At 61.9% G+C, this 21166-nt stretch overlaps 1 protein-coding gene across 1 annotated transcript in view; it reads right to left on the bottom strand.

Annotated features, from left to right (window-relative positions):
* Positions 1–11278, bottom strand: part of eif6 (eukaryotic translation initiation factor 6) — a 101847-nt gene extending 90569 nt beyond the window's left edge. The window contains exon 1 of the mRNA XM_087994638.1: positions 11128–11278. Coding sequence (XP_087850764.1) covers positions 11128–11234 — 107 coding nt within the window. The 5' untranslated portion in view covers positions 11235–11278. The remainder of the gene's footprint in view (positions 1–11127) is intronic.
* Between the last annotated feature and the right edge of the window lie 9888 nt (positions 11279–21166).

The raw sequence follows: 21166 nt of genomic DNA, 5'->3' as shown, positions 1-21166 counted from the left end.
CTTCCCACCACCCCCGGGCCCACTTCCCCGTCACCTCACCCCCGGGTGCAATTCCCCGTCCCCCTACCCCCGGGTCCACTTCCCACCACCCCCGGGTCCACTTCCCACCACCCCCGGGTCCACTTCCCCTTCCCCACACCGGGTCCCCTTCCCCTAACCCGGGTCTCCTTCCCCTACCCCACCCCCGGGTCCAATTCCCCGTCCCCCCACCCCCGGGTCTAATTCCCCCCACCCCCGGGTCCCCTTCCCCTACCCCCGGGTCCCCGTCCCCTACCCCCAGGTCCCCTTCCCACCACCCCCGGGTCCTCTTCCCCTTCCCCTCACCCGGGCCCACTTCCCCTTCCCCTACTCCCGGGTCCAATTCCCCGTCCCCCCACCCCCGGGTCCAATTCCCCGTCCCCCCACCCCCGGGTCCCCGTCCCCTACCCCTGGGTCCCCTTCCCCTACCCCCGGGTCCCCTTCCCACCACCCCCGGGTCCTCTTCCCCTTCCCCTCCCCCGGGCCCACTTCCCCTTCCCCTACTCCCGGGTCCAATTACCCGTCCCCCCACCCCCGGGTCCAATTCCCCGTCCCCCTACCCCCGGGTCCCCTTCCCCCACCCCGGGTCCACTTCCCACCACCCCCGGGTCCCCTTCCCCCACCCCGGGTCCACTTCCCACCACCCCCGGGTCCACTTCCCCTTCCCCACCCCCGGGTCCCCTTCCCCTACCCCCGGGTCCAATTCCCCGTCCCCCCACCCCCGGGTCCCCTTCCCCCGGGTCCAATTCCCCGTCCCCCCACCCCCGGGTCCAATTCCCCTTCCCCTACCCCCGGGGCCACTTCCCTGTCCCCTTCCCCCCACCCCCGGGTCCCCTTCCCCTACCCCCGGGTCCCCGTCTCCTACCCCCGGGTCCCTTTCCACCCACCCCCGGGTCCCCATCCCCTTCCCCTACCCCCGGGTCCCCTTCCCCCCACCCCCCGGGTCCCCTTCCCCCCAACCCCAGGTCCCCTCCCCACAACGCCCGGGTCCCCTTTCCCTTCCCCCCACCCCCGGGTCCCCTTCCCCTACCCCCGGGTCCCCTTCCCCACCACCCCTGGGACCCTTCCCCCTTCCCCCACCCCCGGGTCCCTTTACCCCTTCCCCCACCCCCGGGTCCCCTTCCCCCTTCCCCCACCCCCGGGTCCCCTTCCCCCTTCCCCCACCCCCGGGTCCACTTCCCACCACCCCCGGGTCCCCTTCCCCCTTCCCCCACCCCCGGGTCCCCTTCCCCCTTCCCCCACCCCCGGGTCTCCTTCCGCACCCCCGGGTCTCCTTCCGCACCCCCGGGTCTCCTTCCCCTTCCCCACCCCCGGGTCCCCATCCCCTACCCCCGGGTCTCCTTCCCCTTCCCCACCCCCGGGTCCACTTCCCACCACCCCCGGGTCCACTTCCCACCACCCCCGGGTCCCCAACCCCTACCCCCGGTCTCCTTCCCCTTCCCCACCCCCTGGTCCCCTTCCCCTACTCCCGGGTCCAATTCCCCGTCCCCCCACCCCTGGGTCCCCTTCCCCTACCCCCGGGTCCAATTCCCCGTCCCCCCACCCCTGGGTCCCCTTCCCCTACCCCCGGGTCCCCGTCCCCTACACCCGGGTCCCCGTCCCCTACACCCGGGTCCCCGTCCCCTACCCCCGGGTCCCCGTCCCCTACCCCCCGGTCCCCATCCCCTACCCGCAGGTCCCCGTCCCCTTCCCCTACCCCCGGGTCCCCTTCCCCTCCACCCCTGGGACCCTTCCCCCACCCCCGGGTCCCTTTACCCCTTCCCCCACCCCCGGGTCCCCTTCCCACCACCCCCGGGTCCCCTTCCCACCACCCCCGGGTCCTCTTCCCCTTCCACTCCCCCGGGCCCACTTCCCCTTCCCCTACTCCCGGGTCCAATTCCCCGTCCCCCCACCCCCGGGTCCAATTCCCCGTCCCCCCACCCCCGGGTCCCGTACCCCTGGGTCCCCTTCCCCTACCCCCGGGTCCCCTTCCCACCACCCCCGGGTCCTCTTCCCCTTCCCCGGGCCCACTTCCCCTTCCCCTACTCCCGGGTCCAATTCCCCGTCCCCCCACCCCCGGGTCCAATTCCCCGTCCCCCCACCCCCGGGTCCAATTCCCCGTCCCGCCACCCCCGGGTCCAATTCCCCGTCCCCCCACCCCCGGGTCCCCTTCCCCCACCCCGGGTCCACTTCCCACCACCCCCGGGTCCACTTCCCCGTCCCCCGGGTCCAATTCCCCGTCCCCCCACCCCCGGGTCCAATTCCCCTTCCCATACCCCCGGGGCCACTTCCCTGTCCCCTTCCCCCCACCCCCGGGTCCCCTTCCCCCTACCCCCGGGTCCCCGTCCCCTACCCCCGGGTCCCCGTCCCCTACCCCCGGGTCCCCGTCCCCCCACCCCCGGGTCCCCGTCCCCCCACCCCCGGGTCCCCGTCCCCCCACCCCCGGGTCCCCGTCCCCCCACCCCCGGGTCCCCGTCCCCTTCCCCTACCCCCGGGTCCCCTTCCCCCCACCCCCCGGGTCCCCTTCCCCCCAACCCCAGGTCCCCTCCCAACAACGCCCGGGTCCCCTTTCCCTTCCCCCCACCCCCGGGTCCCCGTCCCCGTCCCCTTCCCCTACCCCCGGGTCCCCTTCCCCTCCACCCCTGGGACCCTTCCCCCACCCCCGGGTCCCCTTCCCCCTTCCCCACCCCGGGTCCACTTCCCACCACCCCCGGGTCCACTTCCCACCACCTCCGGGTCCCCTTCCCCCACCCCCGGGTCCCCTTCCCCCTTCCCCACCCCGGGTCCACTTCCCACCACCCCCGGGTCTCCTTCCCCTTCCCCACCCCCGGGTCCCCATCCCCTACCCCCGGGTCTCCTTCCCCTTCCCCACCCCCGGGTCCCCTTCCCCTTCTCCCGGGTCCAATTCCCCGTCCCCCCACCCCCGGGTCCAATTCCCCGTTCCCCCCACCCCCGGGTCCCCGTCCCCTACCCCCGGGTCCCCGTCCCCTACCCCCGGGTCCCCTTCCCCTTCCCCTCCCCCGGGCCCACTTCCCCTTCCCCTACTCCCGGGTCCAATTCCCCGTCCCCCCACCCCCGGGTCCAATTCCCCGTCCCCCCACCCCCGGGTCCAATTCCCCGTCTCCCCACCCCCGGATCCAATTCCCCGTCCCCCCACCCCCGGGTCCCCTTCCCCCACCCCGGGTCCACTTCCCACCACCCCCGGGTCCCCTTCCCCCACCCCGGGTCCACTTCCCACCACCCCCGGGTCCACTTCCCACCACCCCCGGGTCCACTTCCCACCACCCCCGGGTCCACTTCCCACCACCCCCGGGTCCACTTCCCCTTCCCCACCCCCGGGTCCCCTTCCCCTACCCCCGGGTCCAATTCCCCGTCCCCCCACCCCCGGGTCCCCTTCCCCTACCCCCGGGTCCAATTCCCCGTCCCCCCACCCCCGGGTCCAATTCCCCTTCCCATACACCCGGGGCCACTTCCCTGTCCCCTTCCCCCCACCCCCGGGTCCCCTTCCCCTACCCCCGGGTCCCCTTCCCCCTACCCCCGGGTCCCCTTCCCCCCACCCCCGGGTCCCCTTCCCCCCACCCCCGGGTCCCCTTCCCCTTCCCCTACCCCCGGGTCCCCTTCCCCCCACCCCCGGGTCCCCTTCCCCTTCCCCTACCCCCGGGTCCCCTTCCCCCCACCCCCCGGGTCCCCTTCCCCCCAACCCCAGGTCCCCTCCCCACAACGCCCGGGTCCCCTTTCCCTTCCCCTACCCCCGGGTCCCCTTCCCCTCCACCCCTGGGACCCTTCCCCTTCCCCCACCCCCGGGTCCCCTTCCCCCTTCCCCCACCCCCGGGTCCCCTTGCCCCATCCCCCACCCCCGGGTCCCCTTCCCCCATCCCCCACCCCCGGGTCCCCTTCCCCCATCCCCGGGTCCCCTTCCCCCATCCCCCATCCCCCGGGTCCCCAACCCCAATCCCCCACCCCCGGGTCCCCTTCCCCCCACCCCCGGGTCCCCTTCCCCCCACCCCCGGGTCCCCTTCCCCTTCCCCTACCCCCGGGTCCCCTTCCCCCCACCCCCCGGGTCCCCTTCCCCCCAACCCCAGGTCCCCTCCCCACAACGCCCGGGTCCCCTTTCCCTTCCCCTACCCCCGGGTCCCCTTCCCCTCCACCCCTGGGACACTTCCCCTTCCCCCACCCCCGGGTCCCCTTCCCCCTTCCCCCACCCCCGGGTCCCCTTCCCCCACCCCCGGGTCCCCTTCCCCCTTCCCCCACCCCCGGGTCCACTTCCCCCTTCCCCCACCCCCGGGTCCACTTCCCACCACCCCCGGGTCCAATTCCCCATTCCCCCACCCCCGGGTCCAATTACCCTTCCCCCACCCCCGGGTCCCCTTCCCCTACCCCCGAGTCCCCGTCCCCTACCCCCCACCCCCGGGTCCCCGTCCCCTACCCCCAGGTCCCCGTCCCCTACCCCCGGGTCCCCTTCCCCCCCACCCCCGGGTCCCCTTCCCCCCACCCCCGGGTCCCCTTCCCCCCACCCCCGGGTCCCCTTCCCCTTCGCCACCCCTCACCCCCGGGTCCTCTTCCCCATCTCCCACCCCCGGGTTCCCTTCCCCCATCCCCCACCCTCGGGTCCCCTTCCCCCTTCCCCCACCCTCGGGTCCCCTTCCCCCACCCCCGGGTCCCCTTCCCCCACCCCCGGGTCCCCTTCCCCCTTGCCCCATCCCCCACCCCCGGGTCCCCTTCCCCCTTGCCCCATCCCCCACCCCCGGGTCCCCTTCCCCCATCCCCCATCCCCCGGGTCCCCAACCCCAATCCCCCACCCCCGGGTCCCCTTCCCCCGACCCCCGGGTCCCCTTCCCCCGACCCCCGGGTCCCCTTCCCCCGACCCCCGGGTCCCCTTCCCCCGACCCCCGGGTCCCCTTCCCCCGACCCCCGGGTCCCCTTCCCCTTCCCCCGACCCCCGGGTCCCCTTCCCCATCCCCCACCCCCGGGTCCCCTGCCCCCATTCCCCACACCCGGGTCCCCTTCCTCCACCCCCGGGTCCCCTTCCCCCATCCCCGGGTCCCCTTCCCCCATCCCCCACCCCCGGGTCCCCTTGCCCCATCCCCCATCCCCGGGTCCCCTTCCCCCATCCCCCACCCCCGGGTCCCCTTCCCCCATCCCCCACCCCCGGGTCCCCTTCCCCCTTCCACCACCCCCGGGTCCCCTTCCCCCTTCCACCACCCCCGGGTCCCCTTCCCCCTTCCACCACCCCCGGGTCCCCTTCCCCCTTCCACCACCCCCGGGTCCCCTTCCCCCTTCCACCACCCCCGGGTCCCCTTCCCCCTTCCACCACCCCCGGGTCCCCTTCCCCCTTCCACCACCCCCGGGTCCCCTTCCCCCTTCCACCACCCCCGGGTCCCCTTCCCCCTTCCACCACCCCCGGGTCCCCTTCCCCCTTCCACCACCCCCGGGTCCCCTTCCCCCTTCCACCACCCCCGGGTCCCCTTCCCCCTTCCACCACCCCCGGGTCCCCTTCCCCCTTCCACCACCCCCGGGTCCCCTTCCCCCTTCCACCACCCCCGGGTCCCCTTCCACCACCCCCGGGTCCCCTTCCCCTCCACCCCTGGGACCCTTCCCCTTCCCCCCACCCCCGGGTCCCCTTCCCCCCACCCCCGGGTCCCCGTCCCCTACCCCCCGGTCCCCATCCCCTACCCGCAGGTCCCCGTCCCCTTCCCCTACCCCCGGGTCCCCTTCCCCTCCACCCCTGGGACCCTTCCCCTTCCCCCACCCCCGGGTCCCCTTCCCCCACCCCCGGGTCCCTTTACCCCTTCCCCCACCCCCGGGTCCCCTTCCCCCTTCCCCCACCCCCGGGTCCCCTTCCCCCTTCCCCACCCCGGGTCCACTTCCCACCACCCCCGGGTCCACTTCCCCTACCCCCGGGTCTCCTTCCCCTACCCCACCCCCGGGTCCCCTTCCCCTACCCCCGGATCCAATTCCCCATTCCCCCACCCCCGGGTCCAATTCCCCTTCCCCCACCCCCGGGTCCAATTCCCCTTCCCCCACCCCCGGGTCCCCTTCCCCTACCCCCGAGTCCCCGTCCCCTACCCCCCACCCCCGGGTCCCCGTCCCCTACCCCCAGGTCCCCTTCCCCCCACCCCCGGGTCCCCTTCCCCTTCGCCACCCCTCACCCCCGGGTCCTCTTCCCCATCTCCCACCCCCGGGTCCCCTTCCCCCATCCCCCACCCCCGGGTCCCCTTCCCCCATCCCCCACCCCCGGGTCCCCTTCCCCCATCCCCCACCCTCGGGTCCCCTTCCCCCATCCCCCACCCTCGGGTCCCCTTCCCCCACCCCGGGTCCCCTTCCCCCTTCCCCCACCCCCGGGTCCCCTTCCCCCTTCCCCCACCCCCGGGTCCCCTTCCCCCTTGCCCCTTCCCCCACCCCCGGGTCCCCTTCCCCCTTCCCCCACCCCCGGGTCCCCTTCCCCCTTGCCCCTTCCCCCACCCCCGGGTCCCCTTCCCCCTTGCCCCTTCCCCCACCCCCGGGTCCCCTTCCCCCTTGCCCCACCCCCGGGTCCCCTTCCCCCTTGCCCCACCCCCGGGTCCCCTTCCCCCTTGCCCCATCCCCCACCCCCGGGTCCCCTTCCCCCTTGCCCCATCCCCCACCCCCGGGTCCCCTTCCCCCTTGCCCCATCCCCCACCCCCGGGTCCCCTTCCCCCTTGCCCCATCCCCCCACCCCCGGGTCCCCCACCCCCGGGTCCCCTTCCCCCGGGTCCCCTTCCCCCTTCCCCCACCCCCGGGTCCCCTACCCCCGGGTCCCCTTCCCCCTTCCCCCACCCCCGGGTCCCCTACCCCCGGGTCCCCTTCCCACTACCCCCACGTCCCCTTCCCCCTACCCCCGGGTCCCCTTCCCCCTTCCCCCACCCCCGGGTCCCCTTCCCCCACCCCCGGGTCCCCTTCCCCCTACCCCCGGGTCCCCTTCCCCATCCCCGGGTCCCCTGCCCCCATTCCCCACCCCCGGGTCCCCTGCCCCCATTCCCCACCCCCGGGTCCCCTGCCCCCTTCCCCCAACCCCGGGTCCCCTTCCCCCACCCCTGGGTCCCCTTCCCCTCCACCCCCGGGACCCTTCCCCTTCCCCCCACCCCCGGGTCCCCTGCCCCCATTCCCCACCCCCGGGTCCCCTTCCCCCTTCCCCCAACCCCGGGTCCCCTTCCCCTCCACCCCCGGGTCCCCTTCCCCTTCCCCCAACCCCGGGTCCCCTTCCCCCACCCCCGGGTCCCCTTCCCCCCACCCCCGGGCCCCCTTCCCCCCACCCCCGGGTCCCCTTCCCCCCACCCCCGGGTCCCCTTCCCCCATCCCCCACCCCCGGGTCCCCTTCCCCCACCCCCGGGTCCCCTTCCCCATCCCCCAACCCCCACCCCCGGGTCCCCTTCCCCCATCCCCCACCCCCCACCCCCGGGTCCCCATCCCCCACCCCCCACCCCCGGGTCCCCATCCCCCACCCCCCACCCCCGGGTCCCCTTCCCCCATCCCCCACCCCCCACCCCCGGGTCCCCTTCCCCCATCCCCCACCCCCCACCCCCGGGTCCCCTTCCCCCATCCCCCACCCCCGGGTCCCCTTCCCCCATCCCCCACCCCCGGGTCCCCTTCCCCCATCCCCCACCCCCGGGTCCCCTTCCCCCATCCCCGGGTCCCCTTCCCCCATCCCCGGGTCCCCTTCCCCCATCCCCCACCCCCGGGTCCCCTTCCCCCACCCCCGGGTCCCCTTCCCCATCCCCCACCCCCCACCCCCGGGTCCCCTTCCCCCATCCCCCACCCCCGGGTCCCCTTCCCCCATCCCCCACCCCCGGGTCCCCTTCCCCCATCCCCCACCCCCGGGTCCCCTTCCCCCATCCCCCACACCCGGGTCCCCTTCCACCATCCCCCACCCCCGGGTCCCCTTCCCCCATCCCCCACCCCCGGGTCCCCTTCCCCCATCCCCCAGGTCCCCTTCCCCCATCCCCAACCCCCGGGTCCCCTTGCCCCATCCCCCACCCCCGGGTCCCCTTCCCCCTTCCACCACCCCCGGGTCCCCTTCCCCCTTCCACCACCCCCGGGTCCCCTTCCCCCTTCCACCACCCCCGGGTCCCCTTCCCCCTTCCACCACCCCCGGGTCCCCTTCCCCCTTCCACCACCCCCGGGTCCCCTTCCCCCTTCCACCACCCCCGGGTCCCCTTCCCCCTTCCACCACCCCCGGGTCCCCTTCCCCCTTCCACCACCCCCGGGTCCCCTTCCCCCTTCCACCACCCCCGGGTCCCCTTCCCCTCCACCCCTGGGACCCTTCCCCTTCCCCCCACCCCCGGGTCCCCTTCCCCCCACCCCCGGGTCCCCGTCCCCTACACACCGGTCCCCATCCCCTACCCGCAGGTCCCCGTCCCCTTCCCCTACCCCCGGGTCCCCTTCCCCTCCACCCCTGGGACCCTTCCCCTTCCCCCACCCCCGGGTCCCCTTCCCCCACCCCCGGGTCCCCTTCCCCATCCCCCACCCCCCACCCCCGGGTCCCCTTCCCCCATCCCCCACCCCCGGGTCCCCTTCCCCCATCCCCCACCCCCGGGTCCCCTTCCACCATCCCCCACCCCCGGGTCCCCTTCCCCCATCCCCCACCCCCGGGTCCCCTTCCCCCATCCCCCAGGTCCCCTTCCCCCATCCCCCAGGTCCCCTTCCCCCATCCCCCACCCCCGGGTCCCCTTGCCCCATCCCCCACCCCCGGGTCCCCTTCCCCCTTCCACCACCCCCGGGTCCCCTTCCCCCTTCCACCACCCCCGGGTCCCCTTCCCCCTTCCACCACCCCCGGGTCCCCTTCCCCCTTCCACCACCCCCGGGTCCCCTTCCCCCTTCCACCACCCCCGGGTCCCCTTCCCCCTTCCACCACCCCCGGGTCCCCTTCCCCTCCACCCCTGGGACCCTTCCCCTTCCCCCCACCCCCGGGTCCCCTTCCCCCCACCCCCGGGTCCCCGTCCCCTACACACCGGTCCCCATCCCCTACCCGCAGGTCCCCGTCCCCTTCCCCTACCCCCGGGTCCCCTTCCCCTCCACCCCTGGGACCCTTCCCCTTCCCCCACCCCCGGGTCCCCTTCCCCCACCCCCGGGTCCCTTTACCCCTTCCCCCACCCCCGGGTCCCCTTCCCCCTTCCCCCACCCCCGGGTCCCCTTCCCCCTTCCCCACCCCGGGTCCACTTCCCACCACCCCCGGGTCCACTTCCCCTACCCCCGGGTCTCCTTCCCCTACCCCACCCCCGGGTCCCCTTCCCCTACCCCCGGGTCCAATTCCCCATTCCCCCACCCCCGGGTCCAATTCCCCTTCCCCCACCCCCGGGTCCCCTTCCCCTACCCCTGAGTCCCCGTCCCCTACCCCCCACCCCCGGGTCCCCGTCCCCTACCCCCAGGTCCCCTTCCCCCCACCCCCGGGTCCCCTTCCCCCCACCCCCGGGTCCCCTTCCCCTTCGCCACCCCTCACCCCCGGGTCCTCTTCCCCATCTCCCACCCCCGGGTCCCCTTCCCCCATCCCCGGGTCCCCTTCCCCCATCCCCCACCCCCGGGTCCCCTTCCCCCATCCCCCCACCCTCGGGTCCCCTTCCCCCTTCCCCCACCCCGGGTCCCCTTCCCCCTTCCCCCACCCCCGGGTCCCCTTCCCCCTTCCCCCACCCCCGGGTCCCCTTCCCCCTTGCCCCACCCCCGGGTCCCCTTCCCCCTTGCCCCATCCCCCACCCCCGGGTCCCCTTCCCCCTTGCCCCATCCCCCACCCCCGGGTCCCCTTCCCCCACCCCCGGGTCCCCCACCCCCGGGTCCCCTTCCCCCACCCCCGGGTCCCCCAACCCCGGGTCCCCTTCCCCCACCCCCGGGTCCCCCACCCCCGGGTCCCCTTCCCCCACCCCCGGGTCCCCCACCCCCGGGTCCCCTTCCCCCACCCCCGGGTCCCCTTCCCCCGGGTCCCCTTCCCCCTTGCCCCATCCCCCACCCCCGGGTCCCCTTCCCCCACCCCCGGGTCCCCCACCCCCGGGTCCCCTTCCCCCACCCCCGGGTCCCCCACCCCCGGGTCCCCTTCCCCCGGGTCCCCTTCCCCCTTCCCCTACCCCCGTGTCCCCTACCCCCGGGTCCCCTTCCCACTACCCCCACGTCCCCTTCCCCCTACCCCCGGGTCCCCTTCCCCCTTCCCCCACCCCCGGGTCCCCTTCCCCCACCCCCGGGTCCCCTTCCCCCTACCCCCGGGTCCCCTTCCCCCTACCCCCGGGTCCCCTTCCCCATCCCCCACCCCCGGGTCCCCTGCCCCCATTCCCCACCCCCGGGTCCCCTTCTCCCTTCCCCCAACCCCGGGTCCCCTTCCCCCTTCCCCCAACCCCGGGTCCCCTTCCCCCTTCCCCCAACCCCGGGTCCCCTTCCCCCTTCCCCCAACCCCGGGTCCCCTTCCCCCACCCCTGGGTCCCCTTCCCCTCCACCCCGGGACCCTTCCCCTTCCCCCCACCCCCGGGTCCCCTGCCCCCTTCCCCCAACCCCGGGTCCCCTTCCCCCACCCCCGGGTCCCCTTCCCCTTCCCCCAACCCCGGGTCCCCTTCCCCCACCCCCGGGTCCCCTTCCCCCCACCCCCGGGCCCCCTTCCCCCATCCCCCACCCCCGGGTCCCCTTCCCCCACCCCCGGGTCCCCTTCCCCACCCCCCACCCCCGGGTCCCCTTCCCCCATCCCCCACCCCCCACCCCCGGGTCCCCTTCCCCCATCCCCCACCCCCCACCCCCGGGTCCCCTTCCCCCATCCCCCACCTCCCACCCCCGGGTCCACTTCCCCCATCCCCCACCCCCCACCCCCGGGTCCCCTTCCCCCATCCCCCACCCCCGGGTCCCCTTCCCCCATCCCCCACCCCCCACCCCCGGGTCCCCACCCCCCACCCCCGGGTCCCCTTCCCCCACCCCCGGGTCCCCTTCCCTTCCCCCATCCCCCATCCCCCACCCCCGGGTCCCCTTCCCCCATCCCCCACCCCCGGGTCCCCTTCCCCCATCCCCCACCCCCGGGTCCCCTTCCCCCATCCCCCACCCCCCACCCCCGGGTCCCCCACCCCCGGGTCCCCTTCCCCCAGGTCCCCTTCCCCCAGGTCCCCTTCCCCCATCCCCCACCCCCGGGCCCGCTCCCCCCGCTCTCACCCGTAGAAGTTCTCGGACCCTCCCACCGCCACCAGGCAGTATGTGTTGGTGAGTTTGACGAAGCAGCCGACCTCGTTGTTGTTCTCGAAAGATGCTCTGACCGCCATCGCCCGAGGTCAAGGGTCACACTGAATTCTCCCGGCAACGTGGTCCGCACTTCCGATATCTCACTTCCGTTTCCTCACAAACGGCCCCGCCCCGACACAAACCGGAAATTGCCGCATTGACCTTCCGGTGTGAGGAATCGGGGAGCGAGCTGCTTCAGAGTCAGGCAAGAGCCTTCAGTAAATCCACCCGTGTACAACTCCAAATGTCTGTTAAACGTTGTAACTGCACCCGCACCCACCACGTTCTCTCAAAGTTCATTCCACATACAAACCACTCTCTGGGTAAAAAAATGCCCCTCGTGTTCTTTTAAAAATGTTCTTCTCTTACCTTAAATATATGTCCCCTCGTCTTGACCTTCCCCTACCCTGGGGAAAATACCTTTTCTATTCACCTTATGTATGCCCCGCATGATTTTATAAACCTGGGTACGGTCACCTCTCAATCTCCTACATTCCAATGAAAAAAGCCCCAACCTATTTTTATAACTCAAAACCTGCATTCCCAGCAATATCTTGGTAAATCTTTCTGAACCCTATCCAGTTAATAATATCCTTCCTATTCCAGGGTGATCAAAACTGCACACAGTCCTCTAGAAGAGGCCTCACCAATGTCCTCAACATGATGTTCCAACTCTATACTCAAAGGTCTGAATGAAGGCAAGTCTGCTAAATGCCTTCTTAACCAGCCTGTCTACCTGTGAAGTGAACTTCAAAGAATTATGCACCCAAACATCTGGGTCTCTCTAATCAACAACATTACCCAAAGGAGAAAGTGAGGACTGCAGATGCTGGAGATCAGAGCTGAAAATGTGTTGCTAAAAAAGCGCAGCAGGTCAGGCAGCATCCAAGGAACAGGAGAATCGACGTTTCGGGCATAAACTGATTCCTGAAGAAGGCCTTATGCCCGAAACGTCGATTCTCCTGTTCCTTGGATGCTGCCTGACCTGCTGCGCTTTTCCAGCAACACATTTTCAACATTACCCAAGGCCTTACCATTAGTTGTATTTACCAAATGCAATAACTCACATGTATCCAAATTAAATTCCATCTGCTACTCTTCAGCCCATTGCCCCAATTGACAAGATCTCTTTGTAATTCTAGATAACCTTCTTCACTGTCCATTATACCACCAATGTTGATGTAATCTGCAAGCTTACTAAACATGCCTCCTATATTCTCATCCAAATCAATTATATAAATGACAAACAAAAGCGGACCCAGTATTGATCCTTGTGGAATACTGCTGGTCACAGGCCTTTAGTCCAAAAAAATGTGCATTAACACCCTCTGTCTTCTACCATCAAGTCAATTTTGTATCCAATTAGCAAGCTCTCCTTGAATCCCATGTGATCTAACTTTACTAATTAGTTTACCTCGCGGAACCTTGTCAAAGGCTTTACTAAAGTTAGTGAGTTTTGAGAAGATTTGTAGCTCAGGTTGAGGGCCACACCACCAGCGCTTCATCTGGAGGCTCACTGAAGATGTGACCTAGTATGGTGATGAAACATCTGAAAATGAACCTTCCAGCTCAGTGAGCAAATCTACATCCCGCTTTAGTAAAGTCCATGTAGACAACACCTACCACTCGGCACTCGTAATGTTTTTTGTCACTTCCTTAATTGGAGACAGAGGGTGGTGATGAATGAGAGGTATTGCATTTTGGTAAATCAAACAAGGGTAGTACGTATACAAGTAATGGTAGGGCCCTGGGCAGTATTGTCACACAGAGATACCTTGGAGTACAGGTACTTAATTCTTTGAAATTTGCGTCACGGGTAGATAGGTTGGTTAAAAAGCATTTAGCACATTTGCCTTCATTCAGACCATGTCAAACAGGATTTCCCTCTCACAAAACCATGTTGACTATCCCTAATCAGTCCTTGCCTCTCCAAATGCATGTAATTCCTATCTTTCAGAATCACCTGCAACAACTTACCCACCATCGATGTCAGACTCACTAGGTCTATAGTTCCCAGGCTTCTCCTTACAGCTTTACTTAAATAAAGGCACAACATTAGCTCCCCTCCAGTCCTCTGGCACCTTACCCGTGATTATAGATATACAAATATTGGTATTAGGGGGCCTGCAATTTTTTTTTTCCATGACTTTCCACGATGTCCTGGGATAGACTTAATCAGGTCTCAGACATTTATTCACCTTTATATTTTCTAAGACCTCTAACACCACCTGTTCTGTAATGTGAATTGTTTTCAAAACATTAATGTTTATTTCCCAGAGTTCTCTAGCCCCTATTTATAGAGTCATAGGGTCTGTTTGCATGCTGTTCATCTCTTCGGTCCAACTCATCCATTCTGATCAGATATCCTAAATTAATCTAGTCCCGTTTGCCAGCACTTATCCTTCTAAACTCTTCTATTCATCTACCCATCCAGATGCCTTTTAAATGCTGTAATTGCACCAGTCTCCACCATTTCCTCTGGCAGCTCATTCCATATATGCACCTCCCTCTGTGTGAAAATGTTGCCCCTTCAGTCCCTTTTAAATCTTTCCCCCTTCACCTTAAACCCATGGTCTCTAGTTTTGGACTTCCCTACCTGGGGAAAAGACCTTGGCTATTCACCCTATCCAGGCCCCTCATGATTTCATAAACTTCTATTAGGTCACCCTTCAGCCTCTGACACTCCAGGGAAAAAAGCCCCAGCCTATTCAGTCTTTCTCTATAGCTCAAACCGTCCAACCCTGGCAACATCTTTGTAAATCTTTTTTGAACCCTTTCAAGTTTAATGACATTTTCTTTGTCCACAGGAGAAAAAGACATGAAATGCTCACTTAGTGGTCTCTCCCATCACCTGAAGTTCAACACATAGACAAATTTGTTGATCTTTTAGGGGCCCTATTCTCTCTCTCTCTCGAGTTGCTTTTTTGTTCTTAATGTATTTATAGAATCTCTTTGGATTATCCATAACCTTATCTGCCAATGCTACCTCATATCCTTTCTCTGCCTCCTGAATCATTCCCCTCTTAACAATGCCCCTACACTCTTTATACTCTTCAAGAGATTCATTTGATCCCAGTTGTTTATATCTCTTCCTTATATGACTCTTCCTTATTCTTGACTAGAACCTCAATATCTTTATTCATCCATTCTTCCCTATTCTTACCAAACGTTACCTTTTGTTCTCACACCTCAGAGTTGTACCATTGAGCCTGTATTGCCTCTCTGTGTTTCTTCTACCAAAATGCATTAGTTCATATTTCTCTGCAATGACTTACTTTTGCCAATATGTCAATGTCCATCTAAAGTCGCTCAGCAACATCCTCACAGTTCATTATTCTCTCTAGCTTAGTATCCTCTTCAAATGTAGAGATTTTTCCCTCAATACCCATCTCCAAATCGTTTATATAAATCAGAAAAACCAAAGGTCCCAACACCAATTCCTGGAGGTCACTACTTTCAACTTGTGTCCAATCCCAGAAATGCCTGTCTATTCAAAGTTTGTGAGAAGGTTTGTAGCTCGGGTGCTTGTTGTTGTGGTTCTGTTCGCTGAGCTGGGAATTTGTGTTGCAGACGTTTCGTCCCCTGTCTAGGTGACATCCTCAGTGCTTGGGAGCCTCCTGTGAAGCGCTTCTGTGATCTTTCCTCCGACATTTGTAGTGGTTTGAATCTGCCACAGATTCAATCAATAAGCACATTGACCTGAACCCAATATACCGGCCACTGCAGCGGACAGCTGGAACTGACAACCGGAAGCGGCAGATTCAAACCACTATAAGTGCCGGAGGAAAGATCACAGAAGCGCTTCACATGAGGCTCCCAAGCACTGAGGATGTCACCTAGACAGGGGACGAACGTCTGCAACACAAATTCCCAGCTCGGCGAACAGAACCACAACAATGCCTGTCTATGCCGACCCTCTGTTTCCTTACTTGTAGCCAACTTCTAATCCTTGCTGTCAACGATCCATCAATCCCAAACATTTTGGATTTGCTGCCCAACCTGCCATGTGGCGCTGTATCAAATGTTTTCTGAAGTTCAAATATACAACATCCACAGCACTACCTTCATCCACGTTCTGTGTCACTTCATCAAAGGACTCAATTAAATTTGTCAAACATGACCTACCATGACAAAGTCATGTTAACTATCTAGTATTAATTTATTTTTCTGTAAGTATATATTTATCTTATCTCATATTATGGCCTCCATCAGTTTTTCCACTATTGATGTCAACAATTTTGACTATAAGCTAGTGTTGTGTGATTTTTGACTTGTATAAGAACAGTTCTGTGTTTAAAGCCAGACACATCAGAAATCAACAGGATTTTGAAATTGAAGTGGAGCCTCCGTGACATAAGTCAGCAGAAAATGAAGCAAACACTCTGTGTCTGTGTATTGGTTAATATTTCAGCGTTAAGCTTGTAAAGAAATGCAAGCTAAAACATTAGGTGATAACTTCCCTCTTCTGTGATATTTATTATATTGGATAGCCTGAAAACCAATCAATAAAATTTTGTAGATTGGTGAAAGATACAAAATTAATTTCACTCGAGCATTTAAACCAAAACTCCAGTAACAATCATGTACATTTGGACCCCATTTACCAATCTCTCAGAAAAAGAACTGGAAATGATATCATTCACCACCACAGACCCAGACACACAAATAAATAACAAGTGGGACAGAACACCAACGCTTTATTGGAGGCTCACTGATGATGTTACCTAGCATGGTGACAAAACATCTGAGAACAAACCTTCCAGCTCAGAGAGCAAACTTACAACCTGGTCTTTTATACTCGTTAGTAGTTGTCATAGTGTAGTTGTTGGTTTGTGGGCTACCATGATACCTAGGGGTCAGGTGGTCATTTCCAATATGTCCTTGATGTATGGCAGGATGACCAGTGTATCTGGACATGTTGTGTCTTCCTGTTGTGTAGGTACTGGTGGACTATGCTTTTTGGGTCACCACTGTTTTTGAAGACGCTATATAGGTGTTTTTCTTTGGCTTCGTGCAGCTCTGGGGTGCTGTAGTGTGTTACAGCTCACTTAAACAGTGTTGTAATGCAACTTTGTTTGTGGGTGTTGGGATGGTTGCTGTTGTAATTGTGTATTTGATCAATGTGGGTGGCCTTCCTGTATACGCTGGGGTGGAACTAACCGTTGGCCTTGTGTTCAACTATAATGTCCAGGAAGGGAAGTCGGTTGTTCTCTTCTTCTTTGGTGAAGTTTATATTGGTGAGGATGTTGAGGGTATCAACATTTTTACCTACAGCTGGGAGCAAGTGTCTAAGTTGGGAGAGCAGTCTCACAGACTGGTCAAGCAACAGCCTGGCATACTCACGCAGTCATATCAGGCACCAGCATCACCATCCCTGTTATGACCTGTCCCACTGGTAGTTTGTACCTGGACCATCTCTGACACCTCCCTCCCCTTCCTGGACCTCTCCATCTCCATTAGTGACGACCGACTTGACACTGACATTTTTTACAAACCCACCGACTCCCACAGCTACCTGGATTACACCTCTTCCCACTCTATCTCTTGCAAAAATGCCATCCCGTATTCCCAATTCCTCCGCCTCCGCCGTATCTGCTCCCAGGAGGACCAGTTCTACCACAGAACACACCAGATGGCCTCCTTCTTTAGAGACCGCAATTTCCCTTCCCACGTGGTTAAAGGTGCCCTCCAACGCATCTCGTCCACATCCCACACCTCCGCCCTCAGACCCAACCCCTCCAACCGTAACAAGGACAGAACGCCCCTGGTGCTCACCTTCCACCCTACAAACCTCCGCATAAACCAAATCATCCGCCGACATTTCCGCCACCTCCAAAAAGACCCCACCACCAGGGATATATTTCCCTCCCCACCCCTTTCCGCCTTCCGCAAAGACCGTTCCCTCCGTGACTACCTGGTCAGGTCCACGCCCCCCTACGACACACCCTCACATCCTGGCACTTTCCCCTGCCACCGCAGGAACTGTAAAACCTGTGCCCACACTTCCTCCCTCACCTCCATCCAAGGCCCTAAAGGAGCCTTCCACATCCATCAAAGTTTTACCTGCACATCCACTAATATCATTTATTGTATCCGTTGCTCCCGATGCAGTCTCCTCTACATTGGGGAGACTGGGCGCCTCCTAGCAGAGCGCTTTAGGGAACATCTCCGAGACACCCGCACCAATCAACCAAACCGCCCCGTGGCCCAACATTTCAACTCCCCCTCCCACTCTGCCGAGGACATGGAGGTCCTGGGCCTCCTTCACCGCCGCTCCCTCACTACCAGACGCCTGGAGGAAGAACGCCTCATCTTCCGCCTCGGAACACTTCAACCCCAGGGCATCAATGTGGACTTCAACAGCTTCCTCATTTCCCCTTCCCCCACCTCATCCTAGTTTCAAACTTCCAGTCCCCTTGACTTGTCCGGACTTGTCCGACCTGCCTAGCTCCTTTTCCACCTATCCACTCCACCCTCTCCTCCCTGACCTATCACCTTCATCTCCTCCCCCACTCACCCATTGTACTCTATGCTACTTTCTCCCCACCCCCACCCTCCTCTAGCTTATCTCTCCACGCTTCAGGCTCACTGCCTTTATTCCTGATGAAGGGCTTTTGCCCGAAACGTCGATTTTGCTGCTCCTCGGATGCTGCCTGAATTGCTGTGCTCTTCCAGCATCTTTAAATCAATTTAGTCTAATAGGAAGAACCAGCAAGGCCAGGTTAATACACACAGTGGGATTGGCAGTCTTAAGTTTATTTATTTTAATGCAAGGAGTGTAACAAATAAAGGAGATGAGTATAGAGCCTGGATTAGTACGAGACCATGATGTTGTACCCATTACAGAAACTTGGCTGAGAGAAGGGCAGAAAATGAGGACTGCAGATGCTGGAGATCAGAGCTGAAAATGTGTTGCTGGAAAAGCGCAGCAGGTCAGGCAGCATCCAAGGAACAGGAGAATCGATGTTTAGGGCATAAGCCCTTCTTCAGGAATGAGGAAAGTGTGTCCAGCAGGCTAAGATAAAAGGTAGGGAGGAGGGACTTGGGGGAGGGGCATTGGAAGCGCGATAGGTGGAAGGAGGTCAAGGTGAGGGTGATAGGCCGGAGTGGGGTGGGGGCGGAGAGGTCAGGAAGAAGATTGCAGGTTAGGAAGGCGGAGGGCTGGACTAGCAGCTTAACATTCCATGGTTTAGATGTTTCAGGTGTGATAGAGAGGGATGTAAAAGGACTGAAGGAATTGCATTACTAATTAAGGTGATGTCACAGATGTACTGAGAGAGGGCATTTTGGAGGGTTCATCTAGTGAGGCCATACGGGTACAGGTCAGGAATAAGAAAGGTACAGTCACTATGATGGGGTTATACTATAGGCCTCCCAATAGCCAGCAGGAATTAGAGAAATAGATATGTAAGCAGATTATAGAAAGATGAAACAAAAAACAGGGTTGTGGTGGTGGGTGATTTTAACTTCACAAATATTGACAGGGACTCCTTTAGCCAGTGGCTTAGATGGGGCAGAATTTGTTAGGTGCATCCAGGAGGGTTTCTTGAAACAATTTGTAGGTAGTCCAACTAGGGAAAGGCCCTATTGGACCTTGTACTGGGAATGAGGCTGGCCATGTGTTCAAGGTTTCAGTCAGGGAGCATTATGGGAACAGTGGTCATAATTCCATAAGTTTTAAAATAGGTATGGATAAGGATAAGAGTAGTCCTCAGGTAAAAGTGCTAAATGGGGAAACACTGATTACAACAGTATTAGGCAGGAACTGGAGAAATTATATGGGGTGTGGCTCTGTTTGACAGTAACCAACAGTGAAGCAGGGTTTTGACACAGAGGGTGGTAGGTACCTGGAAAGCACTGCCAGGGGAGAAGACAACAACATTTAAGAGGCATTTAGTTGGACACACCAACAGGCAGGAGATAGAGGAATATGAACCATGTGCAGGCAGATGGGATTAGTTTAGAATTGTATCATGGTCGGCACCAGACATGGTGGGCCAAAGGGCCTGTTCCTGTTCTGTACTTATCTAGGTTCTGTATTAAATGTTGAAAAGGAGAAACTTAAAATAAATAGGGCAGTCGGCCTAACTGGGGAGATTTATCAAAGAACCAGCATGAGATGAAGGGCTCAATGGCCTCCACCAGAGCTGCACTTTTCTATAATTCTGTGAAAATCACACTGATCCCAATATTGCCCAAATTCCAGCTCCCATGCGATGTTCCTATTATTTCTTTGTCACACCTACCGATGTGTTTTTGAGGGAACTCACTCCATCTTCTTTTAAAATTTTATGGAAAGGAAGGATCACATAACACCTTCTCAGTCTAGATACTCCTGGTTTAACTCCAGTCTAACTCCAGAAGGAGGACCACACATACCAGAATTACACTCAATACTTTAAAGAGATTGCTGCACTAATGAGAGTTAGGGCACACTGCACTGTCAGAGGGTCAGTGCTGAGGGAGTGCCACACTGTCAGAGGGTCAGTGCTGAGGGAGTGCCACACTGTCAGAGGGTCAGTGCTGAGGGAGTGCCACACTGTCAGAGGGTCAGTGCTGAGGGAGTGCCACACTGTCAGAGGGTCAGTGCTAAGGGAGTGCCACACTGTCAGAGGTTCAGTGCTGAGGGAGTGCCACATTGTCGGAGGGTCAGTGCTGAGGGAGTGCCACACTGTCAGAGGGTCAGTGCTAAGGGAGTGCCACACTGTCAGAGGTTCAGTGCTGAGGGAGTGCCACATTGTCGGAGGGTTAGTGCTGAGGGAGTGCCACACTGTCAGAGGGTCAGTGCTGAAGGAATGCCACACTGTCAGAGGGTCAGTGCTGAGGGAGTGCCACATTGTCGGAGGGTCAGTGCTGAAGGAATGCTGCACTTTCAGAGGGTCAGTACTGAGGGAATGCCACACTGTCAGAGGGTCACTACTAAGGGAGCGCCGCACTGTCAGAGGCTCAGTACTGAGGGAGTGCTGCACTGTCGGAGGGTCAGTACTGTGGGAGTGCCGCACTTTCGGAGGGTCAGTACTGAGGGAGTGCCACAATGTCGGAGGGTCAGTACTGGGGAACATCGCACTGCCAGAGGGTCAGTACTGAGAAAGTGCCTCGCTGTCGGAGGGTCAGTAGTGACGGAGCGCCGCAATGTCGGTGGGTCAGTGCTGCGGGGGTACGCACTGTCGTAGGGTCAGTGCTGAGGGAGTGCTGCATTTCTGGGGAGACAGTGCTGAGGAATTGACTAGAACATAGAAGAATACAGCGCAGTACAGGCCCTTTGGCCCTCGATGTTGCGCCGATCCAAGCCCACTTAACCTACACTAGCCCACTATCCTCCATGTGCCTATCCAATGCCCGCTTAAATGCCCATAAAGAGGGAGAGTCCACCACTGCTACTGGCAGGGCATTCCATGAACTCACGACTCGCTGAGTAAAGAACCTACCCCTAACATCTGTCCTATACCTACCTACCCCTAACATCTGTCCTATACCTACCACTCTGACTAATTGTCAGAGAAGCAATACCATTCTACAGTCTTACACCACGTAGTTTCTGCAGTCCAAAATCCCTGAGTTCATACTGCTTCATCTTAAATTTCAGTCGCCATCTGTCTTCCCATCTGTCCCTGTGCTCAGACAGTCTGTTAATGTCTTCCTTACCAGTTGCTACTTTTGTGTGTCATCTGAAAGCTGGAATTTTGTACTGTCCTCCAAATTTACCCACTTGGACAATCATGGATTACTAAACGAGAACAATATGTTTAAGTAATTTGACACGGAATTGCAGGGTATCTGAAGTCATTCTAATACTGTTGGCTATGTGACTGGTGCAAAATTATCTGAAGAATGAAGAAAGGAACCATTGTGTCACTGACTAGTTTAGTGACCGGGGAAGGAGGGTATACACTCGACTTCACAATCCTGTTGTTTTTAATAAATATTAGTGACTCAGACTTGGTACATGGCACAAGTTCAAAACTTGCAAAGG

The sequence above is a fragment of the Chiloscyllium plagiosum genome, unplaced genomic scaffold (genome assembly GCF_037043375.1).
Source record: "Chiloscyllium plagiosum isolate Xiang-an unplaced genomic scaffold, Cpla_swu_hap1 HiC_scaffold_15, whole genome shotgun sequence".
Taxonomy (NCBI): Eukaryota; Metazoa; Chordata; class Chondrichthyes; order Orectolobiformes; family Hemiscylliidae; genus Chiloscyllium; species Chiloscyllium plagiosum.
The sequence above is the reverse complement of the archived record's forward strand: the minus strand, read 5'-3'. Positions and strand labels throughout refer to the sequence as shown.